Below are 21092 nucleotides of genomic sequence, written 5' to 3'. Positions count from 1 at the left end.
AAAAAAGCAGGCGGATCAGGTCTACACTGTGGTTTAGTCGAGCTGCTTTAGAAACTTTCAACTGCCATGATGATACTTATGCTGTCTCAATATCTCATCCACATACCTTTTTCAGATTTCTCAAGGTTTCTAGTTCAACTATATGGCTTGGCTGTTTATTCCAGATTATCGTGGCTTTCTGTGTGAAGTAATAGTTATTGGCTTCAGTCTTAAGTGCAGTCCTCAGAATCACTCTTTCTGTGGAAGGCATTTTGCATGGTCACTTTAATGAATGTCTTTGGGAATTCAAAGACCTGGACTATCCAGTAGCACCAGGCTTAAGGCAAGGACCAAATGGGCTGCACTACAGTAGATCTTAAATCCCACTCATACACATGCACTCGTAGAGGTCCAATTTGGAATTGCCACTGTGACACTAGAGGGTGCTGTCTCTCCTCAAACCCCACAGACAAGCGTCCAAGACACCAGGTAAAAGCCCCAGGAAATATTTGAATTTCTTTTCTCCTTGATATAATGCGCCTTCAAGCACCACCACAATACACAATAAATCACTAATCAATAATACAATAATTCTCCTCCACTCCTTCCAGCAGCTCTGTCACACTCCCTCCCAACTCTGGCTCCCCTGCTGGGTCTCCACCAGTTCTTTATATAGTCCTTGACCCGGAAGTGCTTCTCCTCCTCTGTTCACGTGACTTGTTAGCACTTCTGGGTCAGATGGAGAATTACATTTTCTTCATCCCTGAAGTATTTCTGTTCTTTCGTCCCCGTGACTTGGGAGTACTTTCGAGCTATATGGGAAACAAAAATCCCTGCGTCTTCCTGCAGCTTCACGGCGGCACCCATGGTACCCAGCAGGGCTGTGAAACCGAACTCCATCTCCCATGGTGCCCTGCGGGAATCCGGGGCACCTCTAAGCTGCAGGGAAGTTGCCAACTAGCGTCCTGGGTGTGTCAGCCGTCCATCGCACCACTTAATCTAAAATGCATTGCTTAAGATGTGGCAGGAAAGTTCTGCACCCTAGAAAACATACGGAGTTGAGGAGCGCTTACAAAGTTCACACAGTGAACGAGTCCGGGGCTGAACTCAGATCCTGTAAGGCAACATCCTTGTGCTCTGTACCATTAGACCACCCTTTAGTAATACAGATAAATGTATTTATAGCACAGAGCCACAATTAAAATTCTCAAGGAGAGTAAAGCGCTTCTGTTTACCATAATTTCCTTTCAGGATTAAGACAACTTTGGCTTTTCTATTGTTTAGTCAAAGAAGCATGAAAATCTGCCAAAAGAAAGGAATGCAAATCTACGAGGACAATAGCAAAACTCTTGAACTGCTTTTAAAGTTTTCTCAATGTTATTAAGTATCAAATAAAAATTTCCAGGCTCATTTTAATAACATTCTTCAGTGTTCTGATTTTAGGTAAACTCCTTACTAGTGCTTGAACAATTATTTTAGGGCCTGGAATTTAGGAGTACAGTCATTGAACTATCTATTATAAGTCCAACTTTAACCTGTTTGTGATCTTGGAGACCTGTTTTTTGTCATATTAGGGTCCTAAGGTTACCCTATTCCATGTCATACTCTTTATTATGTAGCCTCAAATCCCATACTCTTACCACACTGTTAGGGAGAGTCATGCAGTGTACCTATAAACCTAATTTTTAAAGCAGTATTGTGTCAGTATTAAGCTAATTTCAGTACCAGAAGTAAATTGTTGTTTTCAAACAGCTCGCTTATAGACATTTATTAGCACCATCAAACATCTCCTTTTCTTTGTTGTTATATACTGTGGAATATAGCAGACTGTACAGCTCCCCAAACCCGACACAGACAGGTACAGGGACACAAGTGCACAATACACCCTTGTATTTTCTTTCTTATTAGTACACAGTGCACCAATCACCAATATCGCTCAGTCTCTTTTTTGCTTCTTCTTCATCTCTCTTTTACTGCCTTCACTCTTCCACACCAGCTCTGCCCTCCACCTCCCAACTCCGGAGTGAGGCGGCCTCTTTTATAGTGCACCCGGCAGGCAGTGCTCCATGGTGCACTCTGATCTTCTTCTGGCAGCACTCCCGAGAGAAGTGGAAGTGCTGTAAGGGCCCCTGGAGGTACTCCACATGTTCCTGGATATAGCCAAGACAGCACTGGGGTGGACTTAGAACATATCCCCTAACTGTTCTTGAATGATCCAGCCAAAGTCTAAACTTAAACCCCACAGAACAACTGTGGAGAGACCAGGTTGGCAATTTCCAGACGCTTCTCATCCAATCTAATGGAGCCTGAGAGGGTCTGCCAGGAAGAATGGGATCAACTGACCAAATCCAGGTGCGCAAAGCTTTTCGAGACTTACCCAAGAAGACGCAAAGCTGGAATTGCTGCCAAAGGGGCTTCTATAAAGTACTGAATTAAGGGTCTGTGAAAGAGATATTTCAATTTTTGATTTTAATTAATTTGTAAAGGTTCCTGAAAACATGTCTTCACTTTGTCATTATGGACTATTGAGTATATTACTAGGGTGTTGTACCATGTTAGACATCGTCAAAGGTGCTATATCAGAACCGACCCGACACAGACTGATACCGGAGGCACACGTAAAATAAAACACAAAGATTTATTTTCTTCACCCGTGGGGCACATCTTCCCCGTGTCCCGCAGGCACTACACAGTCCCGCACTAAGCACACCAAATAAACCCAAACTCTTCCTGCACTCCTCCCAGGTAGCTTTGTCCTCCTCCTTCCCCCTGACTCTGGCACCCTGGGTTGTGGCCGCAGGCTCCTTTTATAGCCCACCCGGAAGTGCTTAAGGTGGTAATTAACCTAAATTAGTCTACACTTCTGGGTGTGTCTGTGTTATCGCCCCCATGGGCTCAGGAAGCCTTGCAACTTCCCCTGGCGGTGGCCACGAAACCCAACAGGGATGAGCTCCGAAGTCCCATGCCTGTGGCCCCGATGCAACCCAGGGGTCTGCCACCAAGTGTTCCGGGGGACGTAGCATGGATCCCATGGCTGCTCCCCTGGCTCTAAGTGTCAAAAGGCCATCCCGGCCGAGCATGGGTCCCGGCTGTCCGCCACAACATTATGAATGTAGTGAGAATAAAAGGTGTCATTTTGCTTGTCTTCTCACTGGATTATTTAGTAAACAGGATGACTGATGTGCAAAAATGGCAAATGTGTCCATTTAAAATTAACCCTACAACACAAAAAAGCTGTAATTACTGCCAAAGGAGCTTCTGCAAAACACAGAATTAAAGGTCTGAACATTTATATGAATGAGAAAATGCAGTTTTTGATTTTTAATACATTTGCAAACCTTTCTGAAGTAATGTTTTCACTTTGTCATTATGGGTTACCGAGTGAAGACTGATAGGAAAGTTAAATATACAATACAATAAGTGTGCAGAAAGTGAAGGGGTCTTAATACTTCCTGAATCCACTGTATGTAATAAGTGGTGTCAGAACTATAAGTTCATCTATTATCATTAAACCTTGAATAAAAACCCTTTGTTAAGGCCTTGTTACACAACAGAACATGACTCATAGACGCAGAGGCAGTGATGCTGTAAGAATTATGTTTCTGGACTTCTCTAGCGCCTTCAACACCATCCAACCTCTGCTCCTTAAGGACAAGCTGACAGAGATGGGAGTAGATTCATACATGGTGGCATGGATCGTGGACTATCTTACAGACAGACCTCAGTATGTGCGTCTTGGGAACTGCAGGTCTGACATTGTGGTCAGCAACACAGGAGCACCACAGGGGACTGTACTTTCTCCGGTCCTGTTCAGCCAACATACATCCATCCATTTCCCAACCCGCTGAATCCAAACACAGGGTCACGGGGGTCTACTGGAGCCAATCCCAGCCAACACAGGGCACAAGGCAGGAACCAATCCGGGCAGGGTACCAACCCACCACAGGACACACACAAACACACAAACACACCAAGCACACACTAGGGCCAATTTAGAATCAGCCAACATACATCGGATTTCCAATACAACTCAGAGTCCTGCCACGTGCAAAAGTTCGCTGATGACACTGCTATCGTGGGCTGCATCAGGAGTGGGCAGGAGGAGGAGTATAGGAACCTAATCAAGGACTTTGTTAAATGGTGTGACTCAAACCACCTACACCTGAACACCAGAAAAACCAAGGAGCTGGTGGAGGATTTTAGGAGGACCGGACCTTTCACGGACCCCGTGATTATCAGAGGTGACTGTGCAGAGGGTACAGACCTATAAATACCTGGGAGTGCAGCTGGATGATAAATTGAACTGGACTGCCAATACTGATGCTCTGTGCAAGAGAGGACAGAGCCGACTATACTTTCTTAGAAGGCTGGCGTCCTTCAACATCTGCAATAACGTGCTGCAGATGTTCTATCAGACATGGCAAGGGCCCTCTTCTACATGGTGATGTGCTGGGGAGGCAGCATAAAGAAGAGGGACGCCTCACGCCTTGACAAACTGGTGAGGAAGGTAGGCTCTATTGTAGGCATGGAGCTGGACAGTTTGACATCCCTGGCAGAGTGACGGGCGCTGAGCAGGCTCCTGCCAACCATGGAGAATCCACTGCATCCACTGAACAGGATCATCTCCAGACAGAGGAGCAGCTTCAGCGACAGACTGCTGTTACCGTCCTGCTCTACTGACAGACTGAGGAGAAAGTTCCTCCGCCACAGTATGCGACTCTTCAATTCCACCTTTAACGTTAACATTATACAAAGTTATCATCTGTTTTACCTGCATTTCAATCACTCTTTAATTTAATATTGTCTTTTATCAGTATGCTGCTGCTGGAGTATGTGAATTTGATTAATATATGGATTAATAAAGTATCTATCTATCTATCTATCTAATCTATCTAATCTATCTAATCTATCCTATAGCCTATCTATCTTATCTATCCTATCTATCCTATAGCCTATCTATCCTATCTGTCCTATAACCTATCTATCCTATCTATCCTATAGCCTATCTATCTTATCTATCCTATAGCCTATCTAATGTATTGCTCTTGGTGCTTTACTGCTTTATAATGCTTATTCAGATCAAACAAGGTTTTTGTTTAGGCCTTGTTACACAGTAGTAACAGACTATGGGTAGCCCCTATTCTAAACGGTTACCCCCAACTGCTACTGACCTAGTCTGACAAAGAAGAAAGCGACTCCTGTGTTTTGATCATTGCTTTAATGAGCCTGTGTAGAGAAGAGCAGAGTTGCAGAGTCACACAGCACGCCAGTTGAAAGTCCAGTGTCCTAACCACACCACCATCCTGCCACATACACAAGTCTCTACACCATGAAAAGAACTTCAAAGTGTGTTCTGAAATACTTCGATCGAATTACTCTGTTGTAAAAATATGTATTGATCCTGGTTTCAGGTCTATTATGGCACAGTGTATCTGTCACAAAGACAAGGCTTGGTACATACACGACTCAGAAGCGCATTGTATTTTCTTTTTGAGAATAAAAATCATGAGGGCACAAGAGTCACTGACCCCTTTGTTGGTTGTGTTGCAGGAACGTCAGCTCTGCCGGAGAAGAGGCACGCAGGCGGATGAGAGAGTGCGATGGGCTCACTGATGCGTTGCTCTATGTGATTCAGTCCGCTCTTGGGAGCAGCGAGATTGATAGCAAGGTTTGACTTTGTATTTCCTTTTCTTCATCTCTCATTATGAGACGGTAATAAAGTAGAGTTGTAAACCAAAAGCAAATGCGTGACTTTGGAAAGTTTAAAAAAAAAAAAAACATTTGCAAGGCTGGTTGCTTTTTCAAGGTTGCTAGAAATATTTTTCACAAAATTGAATTTTTAATCATACTTTAAATATAATAAATGAAATCAGGGATTTGTTTTGTATTTTTGTATTTTCAAAAAATAAGTGTAAGGTCTAAGCTACAAAACAAAATAGTCACAGGCCAAGTATAAATGGTCCTATTCTGAGTCTAATCACTAGGACTGCACTGACAGAACTGTGTATATTACTCTATTTTTTTCATGGTAAAATTATTCACTGTGTGGAAACAACAGAATATTTAATATTTGTGTGTGGGCTTAAAAAATGTGATTTACGGTCCTTTGAGACGGAAACAAGAAGCCAAGAATAAGAGGCAGGCATAAAAGGCAGCTGTTTTTGTGTGACAGCAAAGGGCATGATTGCTTGTGAAGGAAAATAAATAAAAAAAAATCTAAAAATCAAAATTGGTTAAGAGGAAAATATGAATAAAGTTGGCAAAACAAAAAGAAGAGTTAAAGTACCTGTGGGTCTTATTCGTGACTGAGGGTAGAAGTGTTTGTGCGACTAACCCGAGGCTCCAAGCAGGGGGTTCAGACCAGCGAGGTAAAGCAGGAGCCAAGTCCTCTAACAGAGTTTTTGATTTACCTGCTAGTCTAAGCTCATGAACTCTGGGTAGTAATTAAAACAATGAGACTTTGAGAAAACGTAGTTGAAATGTGGATTTATTGGAGGGGTGCTGCACAAGGATGAGGAGCTCAACGATACGGGAGGACTTTACAGAAGAACTGCTTCTGGCCCCTATCAAGATGAATTAGTTGCAGTGCTTTGTACATGTATCGAGGATGCCTCAGGACACTTACCTAAGGAAATGTACCAGAAATATCTGTCTTTGGGAAGACTTGGAAGAAGACCGAGGGCAGGCTGGAGGGATTACCTGTCTTATAGCTCAGGCCTGGTAGCACTTGTGAACTCCTCAGGAGGAGCAGGAGGCTGTTGCTTTGTTCTTTGGTTTAAGTTGCCTGCTGGTTTCCGATCTTCTACTTGTCCTTCATTACAAATTTTGACATGTGTTTTCGTCTCCTGGCCCTGGTTACACACACAATCATCCTTGGAGATGACTGATGTTACATCAGTTACTCGACAAGTCTGCCAAAATAAAGGTTAGGTTCACTACAATTGTGCTAATTAATTACAGTTTAAGCGAGAAATCAGCTCCCTTGTAAAGTGTTAGCATTTTAATGTTTGGCTGTAGATTTGTTCTGCACTTCATGCTAAAGGCCATGGCACACTGTTCAACTGTTCAAGTCATTTTCATTCGTAGTCTTCACTTACATAATCTTAGTGAGCCAGAGGCGGTTGGCATTGCACTCCTGTGAAACCAGTCGCATAATGTGAGTCACTTCAACAGGTTCGCTCAAAGAAAAACAGACCTGTTTGATTTTTGGTTTAGTTGTAAGGGGCAGACTCTGTGCTCATGAGAGATGACCACTCAATAAATGTTCATCTATAATTACAACACATATAATGTGCTTTTGTGGAATAAGGAATACATGGGCTTTAGAGAAGCTCGTCTGTCTGATGTCTCATGTTTTATGTACCACAACAGAATGGAAAAAAAGAGCAGCGATTACAGCACCAACTCCATCAGGCAGCACACTACTGGCTGTCAGAAAAAAGGGCGAGCACAACTATGCTGGAAAGTCGGCATGCGGTCATGTAATTTAGCCAGCAATTTTCACTTGTTAAAACGGTCCAGCAATGGGAACAGCAACTGCAGTCAGCAAGTCCGACATACCCTACGAATAGAGGTCATGTAATGTAAGACTGGTTAACTGGTTGTTTCATCTGTATGTCAAAATAAAGAAGCCATTAGCTATTAGTGGCAGAAACCTTAAACCAGGCTAACATCTTTGTATGTAGGCAAAGCCTTTGCTGCTAAATCAAAAATACCAAATGACTGAAATTCAAGATCTGTTGTTGCATATCGGTAGACGGAGTGCACGATTCCACAAATGCATTTAAGAACAGTGGGAATGATATTTATGAAACCTAGCACCCCATGACAACCCATATTTTACATGAAAAGTGCCATTTCGAGGTTTGCCACAGCACAAAGCCATGAGCCCCTGTGCGTCAGTGACTGTGCTGTATCATCATGATGGTTTCTTTATTTATTTGGACACCACAATGATGAAAGTAAGTGTTCCTAGTTTGTGCTATAATTTGCACCTGAAAGTAATTGTACATTGTGTACTGATTTGCCAAGCAAGATGCTGGGACCTGTAGGGTGCATAACAGCGTCCCAAGCCCCAGACACAACCTTAGGGACACAAGTCTCAGGTTCAAATAAGACTTTATTTAAAAAGAAATACCTCAACGAAGGCTGATTTTTCTCACTCTATCATATTCCTTCTCTACTCCCAGTCAACGTGTTGTTCATCCTCTCTCCTGAATCCAATTCATCTGGGTGAGGCAGAACAACTTCCTTCATGAAAGACCTGTGCGTACTTCTGGTGTCACCATATTACCCCCAAGAAGCAGTTTTGGGGCATGCAGAACCTCTCTAAATCAAGGATTGCTCTTTCCCACAGCTTCTCCTGGAGGTTCCCAAGAAATCCAGTAGAACTGCCCATTGGGACTACACCTCTGATGCAGCCCTGCAGGTGTGCACTTAAGAGATTCACCTGTGGGATGCTGCCACCTATAGTATCTGCGGCCCGTCATTTGCGCGATAGACATATGCGCGCCGACAAAATATCGGCGATTAAAACGCGCCGACAGAATCGCCCTGACAAAATCGCGAAAGTTTCATTAAATATGAATTACTAGTTTAAAGCATATATAATAATGTTTATTTTAGAAGTCAATATTATGAGACGTAGCATGCCATCAGCACAGCATGCAGATAGTCCTTAAGATCACGCCCTGCATATGTAGGAAGGATTGCAGCAAGGGCGTCCCACTCTCTTGACCTCACTCGCGATTTTGTCGGCGCACATTTGTCGAAAACCAGTTAGCGGCTTTGTCAGGGCGTATATGTCTATCGTGTTTTATGTCGGTGAACCATAGTATCAGGGGAGCACATGGCTCTGGGTGGCAGTTTCCTTACATCCCTCTATTATAACATTTTTCCAGCTAGGTAAGGAGCTGTCCAGCCCAACCAGAATGCCTGCCAATCCGTGTACTCTTTGACAAACAAAAAAGTTTACCAAAGCAAAAAGGAAGCCTTTCAAAGTAAGCATCTGGCCACACTATTAACACCATCTCTTTTTTAATTCATAAAACGTGTCATTTATCCCTTTCTACTTAGTGTAAAAAAGCACAAATTACCGTATATACTTGCATATAAGTCGGGTCTTGAAACCCGAAAAATCGATCATAAAATCAGACCCCAACTTATACGCCCGTTCAAAAATGTGAGACATTTTTTTGACATCTTCTTGCCTCCTCCAATCTCACATCGGTTTCTCAGACACGTCAAATTTTGTTGCAGCAATGCAGTTACCAGTTTCTTTCTCCACTTCAACGACTTTTAATTTAAAACCAGCTTCATATTTTCTTCTGATTGAATGCTCCACCATAGATAAGAGATGCTCTTACGATAAAAGTGTATGAGGGTGTGAGATACAAAAAACACAAAACAGTGAAAACGTCGCTTTGGAATAGTTTGGGTATTACCGTGTGGTCACGCAGGCAATATAGAGAGAAAAAAAGTCTGTGTGCTCCGCGGTTACTCTCTCAGGTGGGTATTAGCATAGCACAGGGGTCTTCAATGACGGTCCTGGAGAGTCGCAGTGGCTGCAGGTTTTTGCTCCAACCCAGTTGCTTAATAAAAAGCACTTATTGCTAAAGTAACACTTCTGCTTCACTTTAGTGATTTTGAGCCCTTGTGGTGTGCTGGGGTGGCAGCATAAAGATGAAAGACGCCTCACGCCTGGAGAAACTTGTTAAGAAGGCAGGCTCTATTGTAGGATTAAAGTTGGACAGTTTAACATCTGTGGCAGAGCAACGGGCGCTAAGCAAACTCCTGTCAATCATGAATAATCCACTGCATCCACTGAACAGGATCATCTCCAGGCAGAGGAGTAGCTTCAGTGACAGACTGAGGAGATCGTTCCTCCCCCACACTATGAGACTCCTTAATTCCACCCGGGGGAGTAAATGCTAACATTAATTTTATTTTAATTTTTTTCATTTTTATTACTATTTAATTTAATATTGTTTCTTTGTATCAGTATACTGCTGCTGGATTATGTGAATTTCCCCTTGGAATTAATAAAGTATCTATCTATCTATCTATCTATCTATCTATCTATCTATCTATCTATCTATCTATCTATCTATCTATCTAATTTTGTCTTAAACAGCTATTTTAATTGCTCCTTATTATCAATAACATGTAAATGACAAGAGAGAGCAGCATTACTCCATTTAGCTTATTTACATTTACACCTGTGTGTATTTATCTGCACTATTGGGTTTAATTAAATACTTGGAAGAAAAATGAAGAGAAAAAAGTGAAGGACTGAGAATTACTCGTCCGTTTTAGCCTTCAAATCATTTGCAGGATAGAAAGGGAAATAAAATCTAGGATATGAGAATGACCTGACATAGCAAAGTTAATTTAATTTCATAGCTTGTTAGTGCTTTATTGGCAAGAATTGCTTTCTAATTAAGCAACCAGGTCAGAACAAAAACCTGCAGCCACTGCGGCTCTCCAGGACTGGGATTGAGGACCCCTGGCATAGCATAATCTCTTGGACCAATAGCGTGAGTTTTCTGCATTCGACTTATATGGCCGACATTATAAAATACTGGAAATTAAACGGTAAAATCAAGCCCTGGCTTTTCCGCGGGAGAACTTAAACTTGAGTATATAGGATAGTACTTGCTAGATGTGGTTAAGTAATCATGCTCCATGGGTATAATTGTTAAATAATGAAAATGAGTAAATTATGTAGAAATTATAAGTATATGAAAGAATTACTTTTGATGAAGTAACAGTAGCAGACCTTACCCTTCTGGTCACCAGCTGGGCTTTTTCCACTCACCTCCCTAATTCACCCCAACTCTGTCCTTCCTCGTTGGTCTCCTCCTTTTATGCGAGCCATGTCCTCCCTAACCAGACATTCCTATAAGTCTTCCACTGTCTTCCTGAGAAATATACTTTCTCATTTTTATACTGAATCTCACTCTTTGACCTGCCAACATTTTGTCTTAGTGACAAAGCTAAAGTGCACTCCTTCTTCTTTATCTAGGTGTTTTTAGCTGTGGAATAATTAAAGGCTAAGTGTGAATGGAGTGGGCAGAGTACATTAAAAGTTAATATAAATAGGAATGTGACAAATGATCATTAATCAAAGAAGTAACGTCCAAAAGTGGTGAAAAAAGTTCTGTAGCTAATGCCTCAACAGGACTGTGAATTTGTTTGGAATTAAAGTGTAAAATATGACATTTCTGTTAAGATTAAAAGATTTCTAAACACCTTTAGTCAGGAGTGTCCAACTCCGGTCCTGGTGGGCCACAGTGGCTGCAGGTTTTCATTCTAACAATTTTCTTAATTAGTGAGTCATTTTTGCTGCTGATTAACTTGTTTTGCCTTCGCTTTAATTGACGTCACTCAGATCCCTTAGTTGTTTCTTTTTTCCTTAATGAGCAGCCAAACAATAATGAGACACAAAACAAGCTGCCATATGACTGCTAACCTGAAAATAAAGAAAGGTGAAGGTCTCGGTCATGTTGGTCTGCTCAGGTCACCAAAACATCCTGAAAAAACAGAAAATCAACAGTCAGCTGTGGCAGAATGAGAGCAGCAACAAGTCCTGATATTCAATAACGGCTTTAATTAACAGCGAGAATTGGCTTCTCATTAAGGAACTGGTTGCAGTGAAATTGGCTGGAGTTTGATTTTCCATTGTCGGCTCGTTTCACATCTCATTTCTGTTTGTCTACCATTTAATGAAGAAACAAATCAATTCAGACGACTGAATCCTTAAACAGGGCTATTAAAATGAAGGGAAAAAGGAGTTAATTAGCAGTGAAAACTGCTCGTTGATTATGAAAAGAATGAAAACCTGCAGCCACCGCGGCCCTCCAGGACTGGAGTTGGACACCCCTGCCCTTAGTTCTCAGTTTGTCAGTGCTCTGCTCAGATTCCACAAAACTAAAATAAAAGTGTTCACTAAAAGAAAGAGTTATTATCTGTCAAGCTCAGATATCCACGTAATTACTTTGTACTGCCATTTTGTTTGGTGTCACCACCAGGTAGAAAAAAAAATGCAAATAGACAATTCAAAGATCGTGGCCACAAGAAACACACAGATAATATTGAAAAGTATCAGACTGTAGTTATATCTTGGACAGGTTCTGATGGATAACACCTCTGATGCATCATTCAAATTACCATTGAACAAAGGCAGAAGGAACCACAGACAAATAGCAAGCAGAGGCAAAGGCAATTTGCAGACTCATTGCCTATTCTAAACATCAAGCAAAAAGTAGGAAAACACATGAAAAAGTATACAAAAATAATATTATAGCTAAGAGAAATAGAAGTCAAAAAATGAAAATGAACAGAAAATGTGAAAACCAAAATACGTGCTAAGGTCAAAACTGGGAATAAGACAGAATCAGAGCCCAAAGTGCATTCAGAATACAGAGTTAAAACACGAATGGAGATTTGAGAGAAGAAATTCAGAAGAAAAATTAGAGTTGTTTGCTAAAAAGGGTTATTATCTGTCAAGTTCAGATACCCTGATAATTAATGATAGTGAACTATATACTGCCATTTACAGTATATGATGTCACCAACAGCCCAGGAATTACGAAATGGGCTTCCATGGCAATGGCACATCATCGGCCAGAGACAGAGCGCTGGATATTGCACTGGATTTTTAGTTTTTGTTTTAAACCTTGAGGATGAAAAATTATTTTCAATGTCTTGATGAAAAAAAAAACTTAGTTGGTTGGTTGATATACACCCCCTACTTAGGCCAAACATTTCCTTTAGTTAAAATCCTTTCAATGGATAACATGGTAAGAGTGGTACCAGAGTTAGAGGGGTTGACCAGGACAGAAACTGTTAAAGAGACAAAAAATCAAAACCTCAAGTCAGTTTTGTCATTCGTCTAACCAAAATGAAAACCCAAAACTTGTAGTAAGAAATTCAGAAGCAATAGTCAGGAACCAGGAAATCTGTAGAGCAACAACTTTGTTTTCTTAGGATATCTGCAAACTCAGAGGAGGACACATCTGACACCTTGAGGTGAATAGCATTGTATGGCTACTGTAACTGTGCCACATAGGCACAACCATCACATTATGAAATGGTGCTGCCCCAGGAAAAACAAAATGGCGACAAAAAGGGTGCAAAATAATTTCTAATACCTAATAAACAATTTCTAAAATGAAAGTAAGTGCAAAAATTTGATTCAGTATTCCACAAAAACCCTATAATGGAAGTAACTGAGAAAGAAAAGCGTTAAACGAGTTTTCAAAAAATGTCAAACATACATAATCCATATATAAAAAAGTCCATGAGTGTATGTATGTTCCAGCATCACGACCGAATGGCTGGAACGATTTTCCTGAAACTTGGTACACATGTTCCTTATTGGTCAACTAAAAATACTGCATGGTGAAATCAGCCGTAACCCACCCCTTCTGGGTAGGATGGGGGGTGATCTTGCGGTCTTCTATGCATGTTATCATCCAGTTGACACTCGGAACGACCACCAGAGGGCAAACTGGAGGTGACTGCCAGCATTCTTTATGTTTGAGCGCCACCACACCCGCCTGTTGCTTTTGAAATTAAATAGAGTTCTACGTATGGAAGCGTGTGTGTCTGTCCGGCCCGATGTGAGACATAGAGCCGGGGTGAGGGCTCCATCTCTGAGGATACGCGAGACCAGTACACCGGCAAAAGAAAACCTCTTAAGAAAGACAGTCACTTAGCTGCTAATGCACAAACGATGGGAGCACGTCGGCAACACAAATCCTTCTAGCAGAGAGATGCCCAGAGTAGTTCTGACGATTTAAATACTTTCTAGGATCCCGTACTTTTAACAGCACAGGCTTACACAGTTAGTATATAGCAGGCAACTGCCAACCTTCTTTATTTCTGAGCAGCACCGCACGCCTGTTGCTTTGGAAATTAAATAGAGTTCTACGTATGGAAGCGTGTGTGTCTGTCCAGCCCGATGTGAGACGTAGAGCCGGGGTGAGGGCTCCATCTCCGAGGATATGCAAGCGAGGCCAGCACACCGGCAAAAGGAAACCTCCGAAGAAAGACAGTCACTTAGCTGCTAATGCACAAACGATGGGAGCACGTCGGCAACACAAATCCTTCTAGCAAAGAGATGCCCAGAGTAGTTCTGACGATTTAAATACTTTCTAGGATCCCGTACTTTTAACAGCACAGGCTTACACAGTTAGTATATAGCAGGCAACTGCCAACCTTCTTTATTTCTGAGCAGCACCGCACGCCTGTTGCTTTTCAAATTAAATAGAGTTGGCTGGTTCTGAGTGTCAACTGGATGATAACATACATACAAGACCACAAGACAAGGACATTAGTGAGTATTTGTTTCTTAATTTATTTTTATTTTTAACATTGTGTCTTTTTAATTATGTTTTTCTCAAACAATTAAAAAAGCATGAGGGCGAACAGGACCTGACTGCCAGCATTTTTTATGTTTGAGCACCACCGCGCCCCTGTTGCTTTTGAAATTAAATACGGTTGGCCGGTTCTGAGCGTCAACTGGATGATAACATACATACAACACCGCAAGACAAGCACATTAGTGAGTCTTTATCGATCCATCCATTATCCAACCCGCTATATCCTAACTACAGGGTCACGGGGGTCTGCTGGAGACAATCCCAGCCAACACAGGGCGCAAGGCAGGAAACAAACCCCGGGCAGAGCACCAGCTCAGCGCAGAAAACCCATGCAGACACGGGGAGAACATGCAAACTCCACGCAGGGAGGACACGGGAAGCGAACCCAGGTTTATTGTTTTTATTGTTTGTTCATTTATTTTTATTTTTAAAGTTGCGTTTTTTTTTTTTTTTAATTATGTTTCTCTCAAACAATTAAAAAAAACTTTATTATCCTCCTGGGCAACGCTGGGTATTTCAGCTAGATAAAACGATAATAAAACAAACAAAAAGCCACTGTGAAAACCTTCTCTGCCATAAATGAAAAAGAAAATGAACCGAGAGTTAAAAAGAAAAAGGTTACAGTGAAAAATATCATGCAGAAGTCAAAACCAGGAAATCAAAATTAGCACAATAACTAATAACCAAGCACAAAATGTTTACCAGACTTAATCACAAGGTCAAAAAATGCTCTGTTGACCACTGGGAAACCCATTTGGACTGTTTGGAAATTTTCTTTTCTAATGTTCCCTTTTGAAAGCTTCATTTTGCAGCCTCGTTTTCGTGTATGTGTTTCTGTGATTAAGACAGGTTTAATTATCTTTAGCATGTCACAGTTTTATGGGCTACCACAGGCCAGTAATGGTTCCTGCGAGGTCATTCATGTTGTTGGGGTACACCGTCCTGATGCAGCAGCATGAGCTCCTTTGTCTGAGATATGGTGGATTCACTCTTGGAAAGTTTGCTGTTTCATTTTTGACTTGATCCTTTGTCTGGCGTTTTTCTTCTGGTTACATTGTAGAATTGTTGTGAATGACTCCTTGCCATGATTAATGGTAAGCCCTCTGGTTTAAAACAACAGTTTGCGGTGGTCAGAAAAGTGTACATTTGGTTTTCAATTTTATTCCCAGGACAAAAATAAGTCTTTTTTTTTTTTGTTATTCCTAAAAGAAATGTGCATCTTCTGGTTTACTACTTTTACCGTCCAAGCAGTGCTCTCTAACACAGAGTAGAGTGCCAGTAGTCAACTGGGGTGGTCACTTTGGGAAAAGGACAGGCAGTTTGTGTTTGAGCTTTGGATCTTTTGGGCCTCTCTGCATTTTTGTCTCTGACATAACAACCCCAAAAGAATGTTTTTTTGTGCTAAGTAACAGTCAAAAATCTTGGACATTGAATATCGCATACTGCCATCTGAAATCTCTGGAAGATGATACCATAGGATGCAGCTTTCAGGAGTCACTTGGTGACAACACAGTGTCATTGCTAATAATAATTGAGCAGTGCCCCAGCTAAACAAAATGGTGGTGAAAAGCACACAAAAATACATTCATTGAGTTCATGTTTAATTTTTATAATAAGTGATATACCATACTGTAAGTCCAGTGGTGCAACAATAAAGCCTGTAATGACAGAAGCCTTCAAATCACGACACCTCCAATTGAAGAAGAATCTGTTTATTTGGATACAGGTGTAGATGGCAAAAGTGGCTAAGAGCTCAAGTTATACTGTGGATTTGAATCTTCAATTGAAAGTCTTCTTATAAGACAAACCTTCTCCATTGCTTTCTGTCAGTTTTGCAAATCTGGCTGTGCTATTCATGCTCAGCCAGTTTTTGGCTCATGTCTGCTGTGGACAGCCACTCTAAAATACCTCAGAAGAGGTGACTGTTCATATACACCAAAAAATGAGTATTTTAGCACAGAGCGAAACATTAAATTAACCACTACTCAAATAGTAACTAAACTATTTTTCCCTTTTCCTTTCTTTCTAGACCATTGAAAACTGTGTGTGCATCCTGAGGAACCTCTCTTACCGGTTAGCAGCAGAAACTTCTCAGGGACAGCAGATGGGAACGGATGAACTTGATGGATTGCTTTGTGGAGACGCCAATGGAAAGGATGTTGAGAGTTCAGGATGTTGGGGAAAAAAGAAGAAGAAAAAGAAGTCACAGGACCAGGTGGGAAGCCAATCCATTAGGAGATGTTTGCGTTTTGAATCCATACTTTGCTTGCTCTAAGCCTCTTTTGGGTACAGTTGAGTGATTCCGTGATTACACACTCTTACATAACCCTGAAGGTGCCATCATCCACATTTTATATAACTAAAGGAGGAATGGTTATCAGGTTCCACAAACAAACCACTGTTCTGAAAGTCTCATGGACCAACTGGTGATTACACCCTTCAGAAATACACAAGTTTTTCAAAATCTCATTGACTGGATGTTACAAACATGAATGCGGTCTTCAGAGCTGAAAACATACACATAAAAACCCAGTTGCCCTAACCAAACAAATCTGAAATACTTTTTTTGAGACAAGACTCCTTACTACTAACCACAGAGATTACAAATCAAGTGGTTTGGTGATTGCACTTCTCAAAGTGAAACATACAGGGTGAGTCAAAATTATGTTAACATTTGAATGGCGGAAACAATTTTTTCATAAAACATAGGTGATTTACAGGAATGTCTCAACCTGTTCGAGATCATGTTCAACACACAAAACCCAAAGAGCATCAGTACCATTTAAAGCCCAGACACACATTTTGTGGGGAATTGATGATACCACAGTCTGTATTCTGTCCTTCAGGTCATTGATATCACAAACTTTCCTGCTGAACATGCGTACCCCATAACCAGAAATCACAGGGGAGTGTGGAAGCCATGGCAATGATCCATTACCTCCTATCCATCGACTTGGAAAGGTATGGTCGAGATAAAATGAATCCATTAGTGTTAACATAATTTTGACTCACCTTGTACAGTCTACAAAGCCTCATCTGTTGGATATTACAAACCTGAAAGGTTTAATGGTAGACCTCCTCAGAATTAAACAAATACAATCCTGACAGTCCAGGTGCCTATATATAGTAACCAGAGGGTTTGGGTAATCATTCTTCTGAGGATAAAGCCCACATACTGTAGTACTCCTCAAAACTCAATTGACCAGTTGAAACACACATTTGTTTACCTAATAGCTAAGCTGTCCAAGTATCTCAACCAGATACTTCTTAAAGTTTGTCAAGGTTTCTGCTTCATCTACATGTCTTGTGTAAAAGAATCAGTCTCAACTCACGAAAAAGGTTTGGGGCAGCCACCCGTATATTGTCCCTGGCTGCAAAAAGGTATAGAAATACGATGAGATGTGTTCTCACTGAGTTCCAAAACTGAACAGCTCAAGCACTGATATGATGGCGGCTTTAAAGGGCAAAACCGGAAGTGATATCATTCGTGGCGCTGGAACCGGAAGTGATGTCATTCGTGGTGCCGGAAGTGCCGTCATTTGTGGCACCAGAAGCGAACATGACATTGTTGATGATAAATCAGGTAGGTTTTCCCATATCTGGCCTGCAGAGATAGCAGAAATAGGTTTATCGCACCCTGTCACCCCCTGGCCAGGTGGTTAATTACCTTCACTTGGTCCACTGTGCTTCCTCCTACTCACACGTTTGTGACACTTGTTAGTTTGTTCGAGATTTCCACAACTCTTTGCATAAAGATATGCTTCCTGGCTTAAGATTCAAATGCACTTCCCCTTAATTTCCACCATTGTTCTTGCATGCCTGATTCAACCTTAGGCTAACAGAATTCTGTAGGATGTACTTTACCAATATCTTTGTAGATATTTGAAGACCTATACTAGGTCCCCCCACAGTCTCCTCTGCTTGACACTAAACGGGTTTCATTCTCTGAGTCTGTCACAGTAGGACGTGTCCTTAAGTCCCAGGATGCACTTGGTTGCTGTCCTCTGCCCAGTTTCAAGTGCTAGTATGTCTTTCTTGTACTGTGTTGACCAGAACTGTACACAACACTGCAGATATGCTCTTACTAGTGCATTACATTGTTGTAAGAATAACATCTCGTGATTTGAATTAAACAGTTTTTTATTATATAAACTAACATTTCATTTGCCAATTTAATAGCTTCTGCATATTGCTTAGACAATGTAAACTTTGTGTTACTGTAAACCCCTAAATCCTTTTCCGAGGTTACTTTCTATAGAACAGTGTCTCCCATTGTGTTTTTATAATCTTATGACTGTCCACCTTAGAAGTGCCTGCATGCTCCTGAATGTCCCGTTACCTGACAGTGGTGATTGCAGTCGTCTAACGCATACTTTTCAAAACTGCACTTTTCTGGAAAAAACACATACTGTAGCTCTCAATGTTAAAGACCTGAGAGGTCCTGATTATTATGATTTTACTTATTGAGAGACACACTTGAAGAAGGTTGTGCAGCTGAAACATTTTCTATTTTTTTTTAAGCAGGGAACTAGCCTTTGCCTATTTATTATTTTTGCAGCATGTATATTTAATGACTGGGGTCAGCCTTACGTGTCACCTTTACTCAGAATAAAACGCCCAAAAGAAAGATCTTCATTGGGGTAAAACTAAGAGAAGCATGAAATACAAGAAAAATACAATGTACCAGCAATCCTATCCTATCTTCAGTCTCCTCCTATTCTATCATCTCAACTCCAAGTTCCTGGACTAAGTGAATCGGAGTAGCTTTATACGCAGGTCCAGGACTTACCTTCCAGGTCACTGTAAACGCCTAGAAAGGCTTGAGCTCATTTTCCAGAGTTTCTTCAACATGTTTCCCTTTGTGCATAAAAGGCCAGGCCCCAAAGCTTTTGTGAATCATTGTGTTGCCACACTAGGGTTAGGCTTCTGTGCCTTCCAGTTAGTGCCCTGAGAGGAATTGTGGGAAAGGTGCACTTGACTATTGGGCTTACCTTGCCCTGATCTTTAATTTTAACCTCTTTACCCCTCAGCCACTCATAATATATGTATTTTATTACATGCATATACAGTATACACTGGTACTGTGAGTGCTGTGCAGAGTGGAGGCAGGACCTCTGTGTTTTCCCAGTTGATTCTGGGGTTCGTCAAGGGTGTGTTTTTGCTCCTACTCTGTTCAATGCTTGTATGGACTGGGTGTTGTGCAAGGTCGTGGGGACCAGCGGCTGTGGGGCATCTATTGGTGAAGAAAGATTCACTGATCTTTGATGACAATGCTGTGATCTTCATGGAGTCAATGAAGGCTCTGATCAGGGCACTTGAGAGACTGAGCGAGGAGTCTGAGTGTCTGGGCTTGCAAGTGTCCTGGATAAAAACCAAGATCCAGGCCTTTAATGACCTCTTGGGCACAGCCATCAGCAGTGTGTCTGTTTGCGGAGAGAGTGTTGACCTTGTCGAGAGGTTTACTTACCTTGGCAGTGACATTTATGTCTCTGCTGACTCTTTCTGTGAAGTCAGTAGATGGATTGGGAGAGCATGGGGGGTCATGAGGTTGTTGGAAAGGGGTGTGTGGTGCTCCAGATATCTATGCAAAAGGACGAAGGTGCAAGTCTTTAGAGTCCTGGTGCTTCCTGTCTTGATATATGGTTGTGAGACATGAACGCTATCCAGTGACCTGAGATGAAGACTGGACTCCTTTGGTACTGTGTCTCCCCGGAAAATCCTTGGGTACCATTGGTTTGACTTTGTGTCGAATGAGCGGTTACTCACGGAGTCCCAAATCTGGCACATTACCTGCATTGTGAGGGAGCGTCAGTTACGGCACTACGGCCATGTGCCGCGTTTCCCCGAGGTTGATCCGGCTCGTTAGATCCTCATTGTTGGGAACCCAAGTGGCTGGACCAGGCCAAGGGGTCACCCACGCAACAGATAGAGGGTCATTTCCGGGGGGTGGGACTGAACCGCGTGTCTGCCTGGGGGGTTGCCAACCGGGATCCCGAGTTGTTTCGTCGTGTAGTGGGTGCAGCAATGCACTGTACCAGTACATGCGCCCCAACTTGACTTGACTTGATATACAGTATAGTATATAGTATAGTATAGTATCATATTTTAAATATATATATATATGTGTGTGTGTGTGTGTAATTTCTATAGTTCAATTTCACTATAATACTACCGGTACATTGAATCACAGTGGATTTAATTTAGATTTTTAGACAAAGTGAAAATAGTTTTGTGAAAAGTGGTCTAAATGAATTATACTGTATATATAAAAGACAAAATAATTAATAGAATCATTATTCTCCCCCTTTAGTAGAAGTGTATAGTAGAAGCGATTGTGTGCACATGTCTCTGTCTCTCCATCAGATTAGCACATCTGCACACTGCCATTTTTGTCCATTCTTTGCCAAACTGCTCGAGCTCTGTCAGTGAACAGCCTTTTTCAAGTCCAACCACAAATTCTCAGTTGGGTTGAGATCTGGACTTGGACTCAGCCACTCCAGGCCAGTTACATTGTTGTTTTTAATCTTTAGCTTTATGCTTGGGGCTATTGTCTTGCTGGAAGACACATCTTTTCCCAAGATGCAGTTTTCATGCAGACTGAATCAGGATTTCCCTCCAGGATTATCTTGTATTTTACTGCATTCATTTTACACCCATAAGCCTTCCAGGGCCTGCTGCAGAGAAGAATCCTTAAAGTCTAATGCTGACCCTGCCGTACTTCAGCATGGG

The 21092-nt window shown here is 41.6% G+C and overlaps 1 protein-coding gene across 7 annotated transcripts in view; it reads left to right on the top strand.

Annotated features, from left to right (window-relative positions):
• LOC120530167 (catenin delta-2) overlaps positions 1–21092 on the top strand; it is a 1616252-nt gene that overhangs the window by 1436125 nt on the left and 159035 nt on the right. For all 7 annotated transcript variants that reach the window (XM_039754393.1, XM_039754398.1, XM_039754395.1 and 4 more), the window contains 2 exons: positions 5530–5647; positions 16393–16578. In XM_039754393.1, the coding sequence (XP_039610327.1) occupies positions 5530–5647; positions 16393–16578 (304 nt within the window). The remainder of the gene's footprint in view (positions 1–5529; positions 5648–16392; positions 16579–21092) is intronic.

Source organism: Polypterus senegalus, chromosome 5, assembly GCF_016835505.1.
Source record: "Polypterus senegalus isolate Bchr_013 chromosome 5, ASM1683550v1, whole genome shotgun sequence".
Classification (NCBI taxonomy): Eukaryota; Metazoa; Chordata; class Cladistia; order Polypteriformes; family Polypteridae; genus Polypterus; species Polypterus senegalus.
Note: the sequence above shows the minus strand (reverse complement) of the source record. Positions and strands in the feature narration are given on the sequence as shown.